Source organism: Ceratotherium simum, chromosome 1, assembly GCF_057802395.1.
Source record: "Ceratotherium simum simum isolate JZ-2026a chromosome 1, ASM5780239v1, whole genome shotgun sequence".
In the NCBI taxonomy this organism is placed as follows: domain Eukaryota; kingdom Metazoa; phylum Chordata; class Mammalia; order Perissodactyla; family Rhinocerotidae; genus Ceratotherium; species Ceratotherium simum.
In genome coordinates, this window is record NC_141900.1 from 25,735,167 (window position 1) to 25,750,118 (window position 14,952).

A 14,952-nucleotide genomic window follows, 5' to 3' on the forward strand; every position below is an offset into this window, starting at 1 on the left:
GTATGGCAGCACCCTTGGCCTTTACCCACTAGTAAATAGTAGCTTCCTCATCCATCCCCAAGTTGTGAAGACAAAAATGTCTCCAGATATGGCCAAATGTGCCCCTGGAACAAAATCACCCCCAGTTGGGAATCATATTTTTAAATTGTGCTGCAATAAATACCTTCAGGTAGAAGCTTCTCTCCATATGTAAAAGTATTTCTAAGGGTTAACATCTTAGGTTCGTTTTATAGATGGAAAAGTAGAGGCTTAGAGGGTAAAATACCTTGCCAAAGGTTACATAGTTATGAAGTGGCAAAGTTGGAATTTCATCCCCAGTCAGTATGAGTTCAGGGTTTTGTGTTTAACCACCATGTTTCAGGACCCCCAAATGAAGGCCCCATATATGTGGTCCCAGACCTCAGTATCTTGCTTTTTGATGTCCTTCTCCTACTTTTTCCCAGGTTATCTTGTTCTCTCCCATCCTGGCTTCTGGTAATCTGTTTTCCTATCTCACACTTGGAGATTCCTATTCTCTCTGTCTCTCCGCTTTCACTCGCCTCTCCCTTTGTCTTGGTTAGGTTCCAGAAAAGCAGATCCTGAGCCAAGGACATATGTGTAAGTGATTTATTAAGGAAGTCCACCCAGGGGATATTGGTTAGGGAGTTGGAGGAAGCAGGAGAGAGAAGGGAAGGAAGCCAGGCAGCAGTGCAGAGGCAGCCTCAGGCATAAGCCCTGCAGAAGGTTATTCCAGCCCAATTCTGCAAAGAGCTCTGGAGTATATGTTATGCCTTAGAGGTGCCCCAACTGGAGGCAAGAGAGCTAGCTTTCCTGGCATCAACAGTTTTCTGTCATTGTTAAGGGGTAGGAGATAGGTTGTTGAATACACACCAAAGCATTAACAACTTACCACCCGCACAAAGAAACTGTAGAAAGGATCCAAATGGCTCTGTGAAGAGCCCCCACACTGTCCACTACATACTTCTCAAGTAGTAAGCCAACTCTAGCATAAAATTTATCATCTACTCCCTGTTTTCTGTTCCTGTGACCACTCTACTAGGTCCTGGCGAATAACCCAGGAATGCTTAAGCTAGCTGTGAGCAGTGGCTCAGGGACCAGGACTTCTGGGATGGCTTCCTCTGAGAATCTTTGGTGTTTATCACAAATGAAAAAACAAAGTGAGTTTGTTCATGTGTGTGGAAATTCATTGACATTCTGATAAGAGATCCCTGGATCAAAAGTGACCTCTTGGGGGACTCCTGTTTCGAGGCTCTGTCTTAGGTAGAACTGGAACTTTTGGCCTGAGGAAAATGGCAATCATCTCACTTCAAAACAGCTGCTACCTTAATAGGGGTTTAAACTTAACTTTGCAGCTATAAACTAGTCATCTTTTGATTCGTAAATATGAATTCACAAATACGGACACCAAAAGCAGGCAGGAGGGACACAGCAAAGACAATTACAGTCTTATTTCTGTGCCATAAAGAGATTGTCACATGAACCTTGACCCACAAATTCCTACAAACTGAGGATCATGAAACTCTTGCCCAATAAAGTTAAACAGAATGATTGTACCTGGCCTTAATTGCCCAGATTCTGTCATAAAAATTGGGCACTGACTAACACAATGATGCATAAAGGAGAGAGAAATTTTTGAATTTCTTCATAGTACAGACTATGAACACAATTCCAAAATAACTATCAAACTATCAAAACCCCAATGCAAAATACATATCTATATGTGTATCATATCACTTACAAGGAAAATTTACACAATTGATATCATATAAGTGCCATTTATTAAATACTCTTGCTCAACAGAATCTTTTGTCCTCTCTGCTGTGTTTGGTCACTTTCCTTATCTCTCTTGTCTTTTCTCTCCCTTTTCTTCCATTTCCAATTCAGTGTTTATTTCTTAAGAAACAAGTTTACATATCCTTTAGTCATCTCTTTGCCAACAGAGACTTTCTCACTTTTCAACTGCAAAAATCACGGTATTTTTCTAATGAATCCATTCCAAAGAGGAGTTCTAATGTCCACTGATTAAACAATAATTGTTTTCAAGGTTCTTCAAATGCATTGATAATATTTGAGAAAGTTATTGTAAGCAGATAGAAGACTTCTTCTCTTCTTAATGTTGTAGTGCTGACAAAAAACTCAAGTAAGTTTGTATACTCAGACTGCTATTTAAGAGCCCTGATTCTGAATAAAAGGCTCAGTTTTCTCCTCTACATCCAGGAAACACTGGGTGACCCACGGCTCTTGCCAGCACTCTTGTAGCTGCCCCAGACGGCAAATTGCAGAAACTCTGGCTGAGTCATGTCTCTGCTCAGCTACTCAGCAATGAGCCATCTCAAGGGACATTCCTGAGACGTGCCAGAGATGTATTTCTGGTCTCCACCTATTTCTTTGTCATGCCAAAGGCCATGCCCACATTAGTGGAATTGTCAATGCATTGCCCACTCAGTAGAACAAAGAGAAAGTCTGCAGAATTGCTACTTAATATTATGCAATAAATCAGTAACAGAAGCAATGAATGAAATGGAATGCAAAATTCTTGGCTGTTAGCCCTGGATGGAACCACTTCCTTCCTATGAGAAATAGTCGTTAATAGGTTGGCTTGGAGGGCTGTGGCAGAGGGATAGTTTCTAAGTAGTTAATTTTACTCTGAAAATATGAAAAACACATCTTTTTCAAAGGGAGAGACTATGCTACTTCTTTTTTTTTTTCCCTTGGAGTAATGAGTATATACCTAGGTAATATAGAGTCAGTGAACAAATGTTTGCTGATATTAATAATTAAACAAAATGATTCAAAAGAGTTACTGAACAAACATTTGCTGATTTAATAAATAACATTATGATTCATGTATGAAATGTATTAGTTAGGTTCTACAAATACTGCATTCTTTCCTTTCAACCAATATTTTATTTTTGTCCCAGCAAAGCCACCAAAAGAATTCTGCTGCTGCCTATCTAGAAAGGCAGCCATCTGAAAATAAAAAGTAACAAGTTAATAAAATATAATAAAAAGATGTTAGAGACAGTTAAATGCAGAAAGAATGCAAAAACAACTCTTCTTTTTGTCCCTATTTATTTTGTGTGTGTGTGTGTGAGGAAGATCAGCCCTGAGCTAACATCCGATGCCAATCCTCTTCCTTTTTTTTTTGCTAAGGAAGATTGACCCTGGGCTAACATCCGTGCCCACCCCCACTACTTTATATGGGTCGCCGTCGCAGTGTGGTTTGACAAGCTGTGAGTTGGTGTGCACTCAGGATCTGAACCAGCGCACCCCGGGGCCACCGAAGCAGAGTGTACGCACTTAACCGCTGCACCATCAGGCCGGCCCCCCTATTTTAATGGTAGTCTCATCTGTACCAAAACCAAAGTATAGGAATGGACAAATTTTCTTTCAGACTCCAGAAAATTGCTTCACTGTTTCCTAATTATCTTTTTCAAAATGCCATACTGCTGTCAACTTCTAAAATGTCTCTTCAGTTTAAGTAGTCCATTTGGTCCCCTACTGCAAATGTCCCAGTGCTATCAAAACTGCTCCCCCCGGAACCTCACCCTCTACCCAGTGTGTGGATGTTCCCGTACTCATGCACCACGTCCGTTTCCCCACATATGGCAGACATCGCTGTTGGATCAACAACATTTTCTGCAGAAATTTCATTTTGAGACGTATCTAAGTGACCGTGATTTACAGGAATGGGCAAAAAAAGATACAATCTATTTGCTCCAGTAACTGTAGTCGTTCGTCCTTCTAGTCCATGCTACAAAATACCACCACCGTTTCTTTTCGAAAAAAGAAATCTGAGTATTCCACTTCCCTGTTTAAATCTTGCATGGCGTACAATCTCCTAGAATATAAAAGGTAACTCTTTAGTACTGTGAACGGCTTTCCAACACGACCTTAACCTCTTCCTCTGCCTGTCACATTATGGGTTCCAAGCTCAGTGTGCTCTAAATCACTCACTGTTATCAACACGTGGTTCCCTTTCAAGTTTCTATGCCTCTGCATTTGCTCTTCCTTGTAGCTGGAATAACTTCCTCTCTCACACTACCACTTTTCCATTTTAGGATTTGCTTTAAGTGCAGTCACATCTGTGAAGTCTTCTCTGACTCAATCAGACAGAGATAGTTATTAACTCACCCAGTTTTTCAAAAGCCAACAAAGCACTAAGGGTTTAAACTGTGTTAGGTTGCTGTGCTAAAGATAAGATGTGGTTACTGTCTTTTGAAAGATCATGGACCATTGGGGCTACAAAGATATTCACATTGTAACTTTTGCTTTTTCTTATTATTTTAATTATTTTTGGATAGTCCTCACTGAACTCTGACGTCTTTGAAGAGTTCTTTGTCAATATCAATTGTGAAGTTTAGGCAGGAGTCACTGGAAGCCATAAGCAAATTGGCATAGAAAGGGCAGCAGAATGGACCTCCAAGAAACAGCATTACAGGACCTTCCCATTGCTACTCGAGTAGTGGTCAGTGCATTAAAGATAAACATTTCCTCTTACACCAGCTTTCCAAACAGGCATCGGTTTTTAAATTTATTGAGATTTAGTGACAGCTGCAGATGTGCCTGGGCATGAGCTGGCTATTAATTATCTTTAGACCAGAGCTAGAATAGAGTTATTCCCCTAATGAAGCAAATTGTCTTAGAAGAGGTAACACGGTAAGCAGCGTCTTAGCATGCATTTATTTATTATCTCTTCAACAAATGTTTATTGATCTTCCCTGTGTAAAAGATCATCTGAGGTAGAGTTGACACAGATAGATATAATTTCTTATGGAGCTTACATTCTGAGGGTAAAAAAGATAATAAATAACTAATGTGCAATAACATAAATTACAAATAATCAATTAATTATTTATGGTAATTTTGAGAATTGAGGTGAAGAAATCCTAGAATAGAATAATACAATATAACCTTGTAGGTCAGGCAAATTTTCTATGAGGAACTGATATTTAAGACATGTTGTGAGGAATGACAGGAGTTAGTTAGGTGAAGAGGTGATGACAGAGTATTCCAGGCTTAGGGAACAGCTTGTGCAAATACCCCATGATTGTGTGGTGTAGAATGCATTCAGGGATATGAAGAAGGTATATATGGTTGGAAAGAAGAAACCTAGGGACAACACGTATTATGCTGAGTCTAAAGATGTAGATAGAGAGTAATCAGATTTTTGTAGATCATATCCAGGATTTTGAATTCTATTATAAAAGCAATGGGTAGGCATTTTCTCTTCTCTTTAAGAGGAAGAGATTTGAGTAGAACATTGATTTCATCAGATTTTCTGGCTAAAGAATCATAGCTTGGAGATGAATAATGTTAATGAGAGGAGTCCAGTTAGCACACGGGAAGTGAAAATATTTGAAATACATCTGATGTAGAATTGATAGGACTTGATGCTCAATTGGATATAAAGTTTAAGGTACAAGGAAGTATCAAAGATGATTATCTACATTCTGGCTTAAGCGACTAGGTGGATGTGGAAGTCACTCTCTGCCAATGAAACACAGGAGGGGGCCTGCTGGCTGTGAGATCATGCTTTCAGTTCTGGATACACTCAGTGTGAGCTAGCTATAGTACATCTGGGTGGGGCTGTTCAGTAGCAAATGGTTACGTTAGTGCGGAGCTCAGGTGACAGTTATATGAATCAGATTTCTATTTTAGAATCTTCCACACATAAAGGGTCAATGAAGCCATTGGAGAAGATAATAAAGCCTAGGTAAAATGTGTGGAGAGGTAAAGGAAGAAGGCCTAGGAGAGAGCCCAGAGGAACTTCGGCATTTAAAAGTTTAACGAATAAGGCGGTGTCAGCTAATCAGACTGAAAGTGTACATGAAGTGGTTTACCAGCTATTAGCAAGCTAGCGATTTAAGAGGGCAAAGAACTTTTGCAAAGAGATTTGCAAAAGGCTTGAATAATTTCTTGGCAAAGCAAATTTTGTCAAAGTCCAACAAACCTTTTTGTTTCACATTCAAGTAATTTAAATTCAGAAGAAAATGGTTAGTAGATATCTAACAATTATAGAAATAATATTGGTCCAAATAATATAAATCTAATATGGATGGATGGTGTTTTATTATGATTTTTTTCTGAAGAGAAGCAAAACTATTTTCCTAGTGAGTTATTCACGCGAGCGTTAGCATTGTGTTATTAGAAAAATAATATAATTATAAATGCCTACAATTATTAGAAGAATTAAAAAGTTAAAAAATTTAGCCTTAGAAGGAAATGAAGTATTTAATTCCGCAGATTAAATCTGCAGGCTAAAAATCAAAGCTCTATGCCACCATTTTGACATTCTCCATTGTCTTTAGATAATTTAATTGATTTTGTTTTACTAAAATCGACTTCATAAATCATCTCATTTGCCTAAAAGTAAGAGTTGGCTTTTTAATTTTCTCCCTATAACAAGATGACACCTTTTTCTGAGAACATAATAATGTGTTGGTCTTAGAATTCCCTGCTAGAGGAGTGAAGTGATGTTGATAAGTTTGTTTAAGACAAATTTCATTTTATACAAAAATAACATATGATGAAGCATATGCCAGGATATTCTTTTTATATTTAATTTTTTAGATTTAGATTCTGACATGTCAGAATTAAATTATTTACTTTAGAAAGTAATTCTTAGTAAAATCTAATTTTTGATTCAATGATTTCCTTTCTAATTAAAAAAAATACCCTTTGAGGATTAATTTTGGTTTTTTGCAAAAAGAAGTCAAATGGCCTGGAGGTGTAGCATTGTCACTATTGTCTATTAGTGCCATAGGAAAATAGACTTGGACCAGAAAGTAAACTTGGCATTCATAAATCTCTCTAAAGCAAAGCCAAATATTCTGAAATGCTTTGGAAATGCAATATTCCAAATGCTTTGAAAAGCATTTGCAATAACTCTTGAAACAGGAGACTATACAAGAACAGGGCAGACAAGTCCAAATGAATTTTTCCAAGTCAAGAGTTAAGAGGGTTTCTGAACTATTCAAGCAATGAGAAAGGACAACATTTGCTCTCAGAATCATGGCAATATTATTGTTAAACCTTCCGTATAATAGTAAGTGGTTTGAATATTTGAGAGCTAGGCAGTTCCAGAAATCTACTTCTTTTCTAGAAGAATTAGCATTGGAGGTACACTTATAAGAATGAGAATTTCTATAGGCAGAGAATGACGGGAAGGCTGTACTATCTGAGAGAATATATGAAGGGCTGTATGAAAATAAAAGGGAGTTGGAGGAACCAGCTATTATTATGGTGTGTCTAAAGCATTGGGTGCCTAAAAGGAAGTAGCAAGAGGTTAGGGTGAAATGGCAGCACACTACACAGCCATTGTTTGGTCTGCCCAGCACCTCTCCCTCCCGAGAAAAGCCATCTCCGCTTTCAATCATCTGCTTCTCATCTCACTCACAAATATACGATTCTATTTGGGGCTGCCAATTATAATATATTGCCTGGCTCCCAATCCCATCCTTACCACAAGGATGGGCAAGTGGTCCTTGCCAGGCTGATTGGAATTCTCTAGGAATATTTTTTAAGTTGAAATGAAGGACAGCTACATCTTTGTCTTTTCTGTGGTTTGGTCGTCGCGGTAAGCAGAACAATGGCCTCCCAAAGATGTCCATGTCCTAATCCATGGAGCCTGTGAGCATATTAGGTCACATGGCAAAGGGGAATTACGGTTGCAGATAGAGTAAAGGTTGCTAACATGCTGACTGTAAAATAAGGAGGTAATCCTAGCGTATCCAGCTGAGCTCAATGTAATCACAGGGTCCTGAAATGTGGAAGAGGAGGGCAGAAGAGGAGGTCAGTGTAACGAATACCAGTGTATTCAGGAACTTTGAGAAACTGTGGTCTTCAAGTAATTTAGAGGATCAGTTTCCCATTCTCTCTTACTTCCTGTGCTTCCTAGTACAGATTTTCTTCCTTTGGTGTCCTTGTTAATACAGAGGTTCATGTACCACATTTCCTTGGTCCTCTGACATAAGCTTTATATTTTTAAATATTTATTAATTTGGGATGCACAGTATAATCAATATGACGTTTAACATAGTACATCATGCTCCTATTTTTCCTGAATGCTGTTGTGAATTCAATAGTGTGTCTACAATTGATAATATCTTAGAATTGAGGAAATGTGCTAATGTCTAGCTGTCACCAGAATTAAATGAGTTAAGGCATGTAAAGCACTTAGAATAGAATTTAGCACCTAACTATCACTCAACAAATGCCAGTCATTATTATCATAAACATCATTGTGATTACTGTAGGCAGGATAGTGAAATTGTTAGGAACACGGTATCTGGAGTCTGAGTTCAAATCTTACACTGCCGTTTATTACCTGTGGGTCCTGGCAAGTTATATGATTTCTCTAAGCTTTGGTTTCTTCTTATTAAAAATGGAAATAGAAGACTTACATTTAAAAAGTAATGAGATTAAATGAGAACACCCAGTTGACAAGCCTATCGTAGTGCTGGAGCAGGGGAAAATCTTAGCTGGGGAATATCAGTCTGCTCCCAAACAGCTGCGGCCAATCCATAGAGCACCAAGTGTTCTGAGTTTCAGGCTCTGCTCACAGGACTAGCGTTTGTCAGCAGTGTTTTGAGGAAATGGAGAGACGAGAGGGAGCAGAATGTATCTGTTGTGCCTGGTCTTGGCTTGCATCCTTATTCCTACAGCCAGTGTCATTACTTCTGGATTTAAACTTGATGACATCTCTGGGCCTAAAATGACAGATGATCACAGCTTTGTTGCTGTTGTTGTTTATGGAAAGGGATAGGAAACTGTCATAGGATATCCTGACAGCGACCTTGGTACAAGTTTTGGCAGATTCGTGCAGTGACCCTTCAGCGTCTCTCTGTGCAAAGGTCTTCCAGTTTGGGGTGAGATTCCAAGGGTTTCCATTGCTGTCTTGTGTTTGGCAGGGGGCTGGGTGGGTGGTAAGAGTTAGTGGTGTGACTAGTAGGCTTGTACTGGCCTTGTAGAACTGACTGTTAAATTTTCAGGAGTATTGACAAGCCAGTTGTCAAACACAGACATTATTAAAAATTAAATTAGATAAATTTACAATTAAATTATATTAAAAGCAAAGGTAATAAACATCCAAAACTCGTCACTTTGTAAGTATTTTACTACATATTACTATTATTTAAATAGCCTCAAAAGCATAAATTATAACAATATGTAATAAAATAACAACTCGGGGTGGTTTTGTTGTCATTTTAAAGAGCTGGTTTACCAATACCATACCTAAAAGCCTTATTTTTGCTTGGAGGTTTATTATTGTGCTCAGTCACTTTAGACTCATTCTTATTCAGCCCTTGCACAATATTTAGTCATAGTCTATGAATGGTATAAGGGTAAACAAACATTCAGAAAATACCTTAAAACTGAACCCACAAAACCCAGTAAAATGATGTATTGACCTAATAAATGTATTGTATACAGTACAATTTTATATATTTTTCTGTTTTTAAAATGATATCCTTGAGCCAGCCCTGACAGCCTAGTGGTTAAGGTTTGGCACTCTCACCACTTCAGTGTCCTGGGTTCGTTTCCCAGTGGCAGAACCACACCACTCATCTGTCAGTAGCCATGCTGTGGAGCCGCTCAAGTACGAGGACTAACAACTAGGATATACAACCACGGACTAGGGCTTTGGGGAGGAAAAAGAAAAAAGAAAAGAGGAAAATTGGCAATAGATGTTAGCTCAGGGCGAATCTTTAAAAAATAATGTTATTCTCTGAATTCCTCTAGCCTTTATTTCATTTGAATTCTGTTCCCTATTATGCTCCTGAAAAAATATTGGAATCCCTTTTGCCTTGTTAGTGGTTTTAGTTAATAGGTAACTTTCTTTAGCAAGAGTAAAAAGATACAGTAAAAAGCTTTTTGCTCAATTTTCTAGACACTACTACTAAATCTACATTTTATGGAGTTTGAAATAGAACTATTTACATTCCAATATATATAACAAGGGTCAAATTCTAGAAAATAATTATAAAAGCAAGTGCTCATAAATTGATTGCTAGAAGTTTTTGCTTGGGAGTTTGGGTTGGGTGATTAACTAATGATTTATTAAATTTTGGAGATCTAAACTTCCCCTCAGGGCTAACCTAGAGGTGAAAACTGACTTATCCTCCTTTAATTACTACTTCATTTATAACATTGAAAAATGCTAAAATAAGTTATCATAGAAATATTAAGTCCAATTAGTTTTAACTTACCTGACAAACTAGTTAATAAAAAAAAATGTCATTTACCAGAAAGTATTTTTACAGTGATATTTTTAAAGATTTTTATTTATTTTATTTTTTGCCCCCAAAGCCCCAGTAGATAGTTGTATGTCATAGCTGCACACCCTTCTAGTTGCTGTATGTGGGACTCGGCCTCAGGATGGACAGAGAAGTGGTGCCTTGATGCACACCCGGGATCCGAACCAGGGCCGCCAGCATCGCAGCGCGCGCACTCAACCACCAAGCCACAGGGCCGGCCTACAGTGATATTTTTAGAGGACTTAGTGGAGAATTACTCTTAGAATAGCTATAAGAGAGGAGAGAGAGAGTTTGATAATACAGAAGGTCATCAGAACTCTAGTATCATTATCTTTTAAAGTCTCCAGTATAACTGGTTCTGCCTTTCCTATTTTGAGTATGTGCATCATTGCCAAGAATCGCCAGAGCATGCCTGAGGCTTTGAAACTTTATCCTCAAATTCCAGAGGGTCTATCACATCAGGAAACCCTCTTTGATTTTGTAGATCTACTAATCCAATGCCTGCCCAGATGATGTTTCCAGGATAGAACCAGGGGGCCCATAGTTTGGCACTCAGTTCATATGACATGGCATAAAGAATCATAAAAGAAAGCAAAGCTATATATCATCACCTATGAAAATTCTCTGAACTTATTTCAACAATAAAATGGATGTGATTTCTGCATTGTAAACATTACATATGATTTTAGAATTTTCTCCATTTTTGAAATTGAATTCTATTTTAAGGGCCAAGAGCCAGTGTCTAGCTTAGCAGTCAAGCTAATTTTGAGTGATAAAGCAAAACTATGCAAAGTTATGAAAATGCTAATTTATCTTTTATGCCATCCTATTTATTCAATATCTACGGTTCATGTACCTAGAATGTGCTGGGTATTGAATAGACTCTAAAGAATAGTGATTTTAAAAAGAAGCATATTTCTTGTTCTCGGGGAACTATGGAGTGTTGTGGAGGAGATAGGCATTAGAGAATAGTTGTAAGAGCGTTATAAGTGTCACAAGAAGCACAAGGTAAAGTGGAAATCAATAACACAGGACTTAACACAGTTTGGGGAAGTCAGAGGACTCTTTCCAGAGGAAGTGATGTTTCCGCTCAGGTTGGAAGGAATCAAAGGTGCTGATTAACCAAGGAAGGGGGGAAGCATCTCTCTTTTACAGGCATCTCTGTTTCTCGTCTGTATTCTATGCAGTTGTCCTCTCGCCGCTTGCCTTAGTCTGTTCAAGCTGCCATAACAAAATACCATAGACTAGGTGGCTTCTAAACCACAATCATTTATTTCTCACCGTTCTGGAGGCTGAGAAGTCCAAGATCAGGTGCAGGCAGATTTGCTGTCTGGTGAGGGCCTACTTCCTGGTACATAGACAGCCTTCTTGCTGTGTCCTCACATGGCTCTCCAGAGGCCTCTCTTATAAGGGCACTAATCTCATTCAATCCCATTCACGAGGGCTCCATCCTCATGACCTAAGCACATCCCAAAAGCCCCACCTCCCAATACCATCACAATGGGGGTTAGGATTTCATCACATGAGTTTTGGAAGGACACAAACATTCAGTCTATAGCAGCACTTTTTGAACTATTCTGGAGAATATAGCTGTTGAAAGGAGTAGTTTATGAAAGGAAGTGAAGAGAGTATACTTACACTGACACCTGACGCTCCCCTCCCCCTCACCCCACACCCCCCTCATAACCATAAACTTCTTGTCTTCTGCGATCCCAAAACTTAGGCAGGATTCAATTTAATTCAGGGATCCAGTGGGACTACCTAAAAGAAAACTGACTTCTAGGGGTGGAATGACAGTGGTCATACACGACTTACTGCCTCTCTTTATCCTCTGCTCATTTATCCCCTCCTCAGTGTTTATGAATTATCTGTAATTATATACAGAATTTTCTAGATACGCACATATGCATTTCCTTTCCTCCCGCAGAGAGAGGCTTCATAACTATTCACTTAATTTGCAAATGGATCTGAGCCTAAAATAATAGAATTGTCAAAAGAAAATGGTCTAACTTACTAATATCCGTTAAATATTTCCCTATATTTTCTTCTCATTCTTTTGTGGTTTAATTTTAATTATTTAAATACATTTAATTAGAGGAGAGGGAGTCAAGATGGCGGCGTAGGCAGACTCTGAACTCACCTCCTCCCGTGGACACAGCCAATTTACAACTACTCGTGGAAAAATTACCCCTGAGACAGAGCTGAAAACTGGATAAGAGGAACTCCTGCAACAACGGACAATCCTAACTGGGGTGGAAGAGGCAGAGACTCCCTTCCGGAGAGGAAAAACGCCGCCTTCACAAGCCGCCAGCTTCACGGCCGCCGGGAGCAGCTCACAGGTACGCAGCCTCCCTGGAGGCGCGGGGCCCTGAGCCGGGGAGCGCCCCCGCTGTGGGCATTGTGTGGACCCAGCACAATCGAGACCAGCGGCATAATATCTGACTTTGCTGCTACTAAAGCATTGGGTAGCACCCCCAGAAAACCCGGTTCACAAAGAAACTAAAACTGGCTCTTAAAGGGCCGGCCCACAAACTCACCCGTTCCAGAAAGCATCCTAAAATCACCAGAAAGAAAGGTGCACACTGCTTTGGTGACAAGAGACTCACCTAATAGGCCCTGAGTGCATCTCGGTGAGGGGTGAGACCTCTCCAGGGACTGGGACATTGGCGGCGGCCATTGTTGTGGCCTGGTGTGAGCGTGCTGACACAGACGCCATTGGAGTTTTCCCTGAGACCTGCTAGCCCAGGGTCTGCTCCACCCGCTAGAGCACCGATTTAATCCAGCTCAGCCAGGGCAGGCAGCCCACCCTAGAGACTGGCCCCACCCAACAACAAGCCCTCAGGCAACGTGTGGGCCTGCATAGATTGGTGACTGGATTTTCTGCAGCCTGGCAACTGAGCTGACTTGAGCGGGGCAGGGTGTGCACAAGGAGCGGGTGGAGAGTGTGGGGTGGTGGCAGAGTGTGTGGGGCTCCCGCCGTGGAGAGACTGGGTCCGCTTGGGGAGGTCGGGGCCCCCACCCGGGGCAGGACTGTGTTGACTGTGTGTGTGGACCTGTGGGCGGCAGGGCTTGTCAGCTGCAGAAGACTTGTGCTTCTCAAAGACCCACATAGGAGGTTTGCCCCACCTTCCAAAGCCTGAAACAATTGGGTGCTCCTGTGCCTGAGGCCAGCCCCACCCAGCTGCAATCCTCAGAGAGCTGACAAGAGACCTAATAGGCTAGAGGTTTACAGCAATTCTAAGGCCCTGAGCCTAACAACCTGCCACGCTGGGGGCCTACTCACTTAAAAGAAATACTGCAACACAGATGTGGTATTAGAACTTGCAGCCAACTGTGCTGGGGCTCCTCACACCTGATAAAGAGACTGAAGGGCCCACAACAACTACAAGCAGCTGAGCATTACAACAGCTGGCCAGGAGCATAACTCAGCCTCCTGGGCACCTATAGGGAGAGCTAACAGGCCACAATAGAAGCACACACGTAGCCCACATAGGGGCCACCCCTGGAACATTGAGAACTGAGGGAAGCACACTGGAAGCCTCCTAAGCCATCACTTACATAAGGTCACCTATCCAAGAGCAGGAGATGTAGCTGACCTACCTAATACATAGACACAAGCACAGGGAAAGAGGCAAAATGAGGAGGCAAAAGAATACATTCCAAGTAAGGGAACAGGACAAAACCCCAGAAAAGGAACTAAGTGAAACAGAAATGAGCAACCTACCCGACAGAGAGTTCAAACTAAGAGTGTTAAGGATGCTAACTGATCTGGGGAGAAGAATAGATGAACTCAGTGAGAATGTCAACAAAGAAATGGAAGATATAAAAAAGAACCAATCAGAAATGAAGAATACAATACTGGAAATGAAAAATTCATTAGAGGGACTCAAAAGCAGAGTAGAGGATACAGAAGAACGGATCTGTGAGCTGGAAGAAAGACTAGAAGAAATTACCCAAGGTGAACAGGTAAAAGACAAAAGAATTAAAAAGAGTGAGGACAGTCTAAGGGACCTCTGGGACAACATCAAGCGCACTAACATCCGTGTTATAGGTGTCCCGGAAGGAGAAGAGCGAGACAAGGGGGCAGAGAATCTATTTCAAGAAATAATAGATGAAAACTTCCCTAACCTAAGGAAGGAAACAGACATCCAGGTACAGGAGGCACAGAGAGCCCCAAACAAGATAAACCCAAAGAGGCCCACACCAAGACACATCATAATCAAAATGTCCAGAATTAAAGATAAAGAGAGAATCCTAAAAGCCACAAGAGAATGTCAAGTTACATACAAAGGAAACCCCATAAGGCTATCAGCTGACTTCTCAGCAGAAACCTTACAGGCTAGAAGAGAATGGCACGATATATTTAAAGTGCTAAAAGGAAAAAACTTACAGCCAAGAATACTCTACCCAGCAAAGTTATCGTTCAAAATGGAAGGAGAGACCAAAATTTTCCCAGACAAGCAAAAATTAAAGGAGTTTGTCACCAAGAAACCAGTGTTACAAGAAATGTTAAAGGGACTGATTTAAGGGGAAAAGAGAAGACCACAAATAGGAAAAATTATCTATTTCCACGATTAGAACGTAATGGATACAAATGCACAAAAAGAAGTTGGATATGATATCAAAAACATAAAAGGAGGGAGGAGGGTAGTTAAAGAGTACAGCTTTCAGACAGAGGTCAAACTAAAGTGAC

General features: G+C 40.3%; 1 protein-coding gene across 4 annotated transcripts in view; it reads right to left on the minus strand.

Annotated features, from left to right (window-relative positions):
- Positions 1 to 12,987, minus strand: part of SEMA3C (semaphorin 3C) — a 202,042-nt gene extending 189,055 nt beyond the window's left edge. For 2 of the 4 annotated variants that reach the window (XR_015555416.1, XM_087444505.1), the window contains exon 1: positions 12,866 to 12,986. Coding sequence is in view for 3 of the 4 variants with exons in the window: in XM_087444505.1 (XP_087300631.1) it covers positions 12,866 to 12,923 (58 nt within the window). In the remaining variant the exon portion in view is untranslated. Of the gene's footprint in view, positions 1 to 12,865 lie in introns of all 4 variants that reach the window. The other 2 variants (XM_087444428.1, XM_087444286.1) reach the window with 1 other exon arrangement.
- Between the last annotated feature and the right edge of the window lie 1,965 nt (positions 12,988 to 14,952).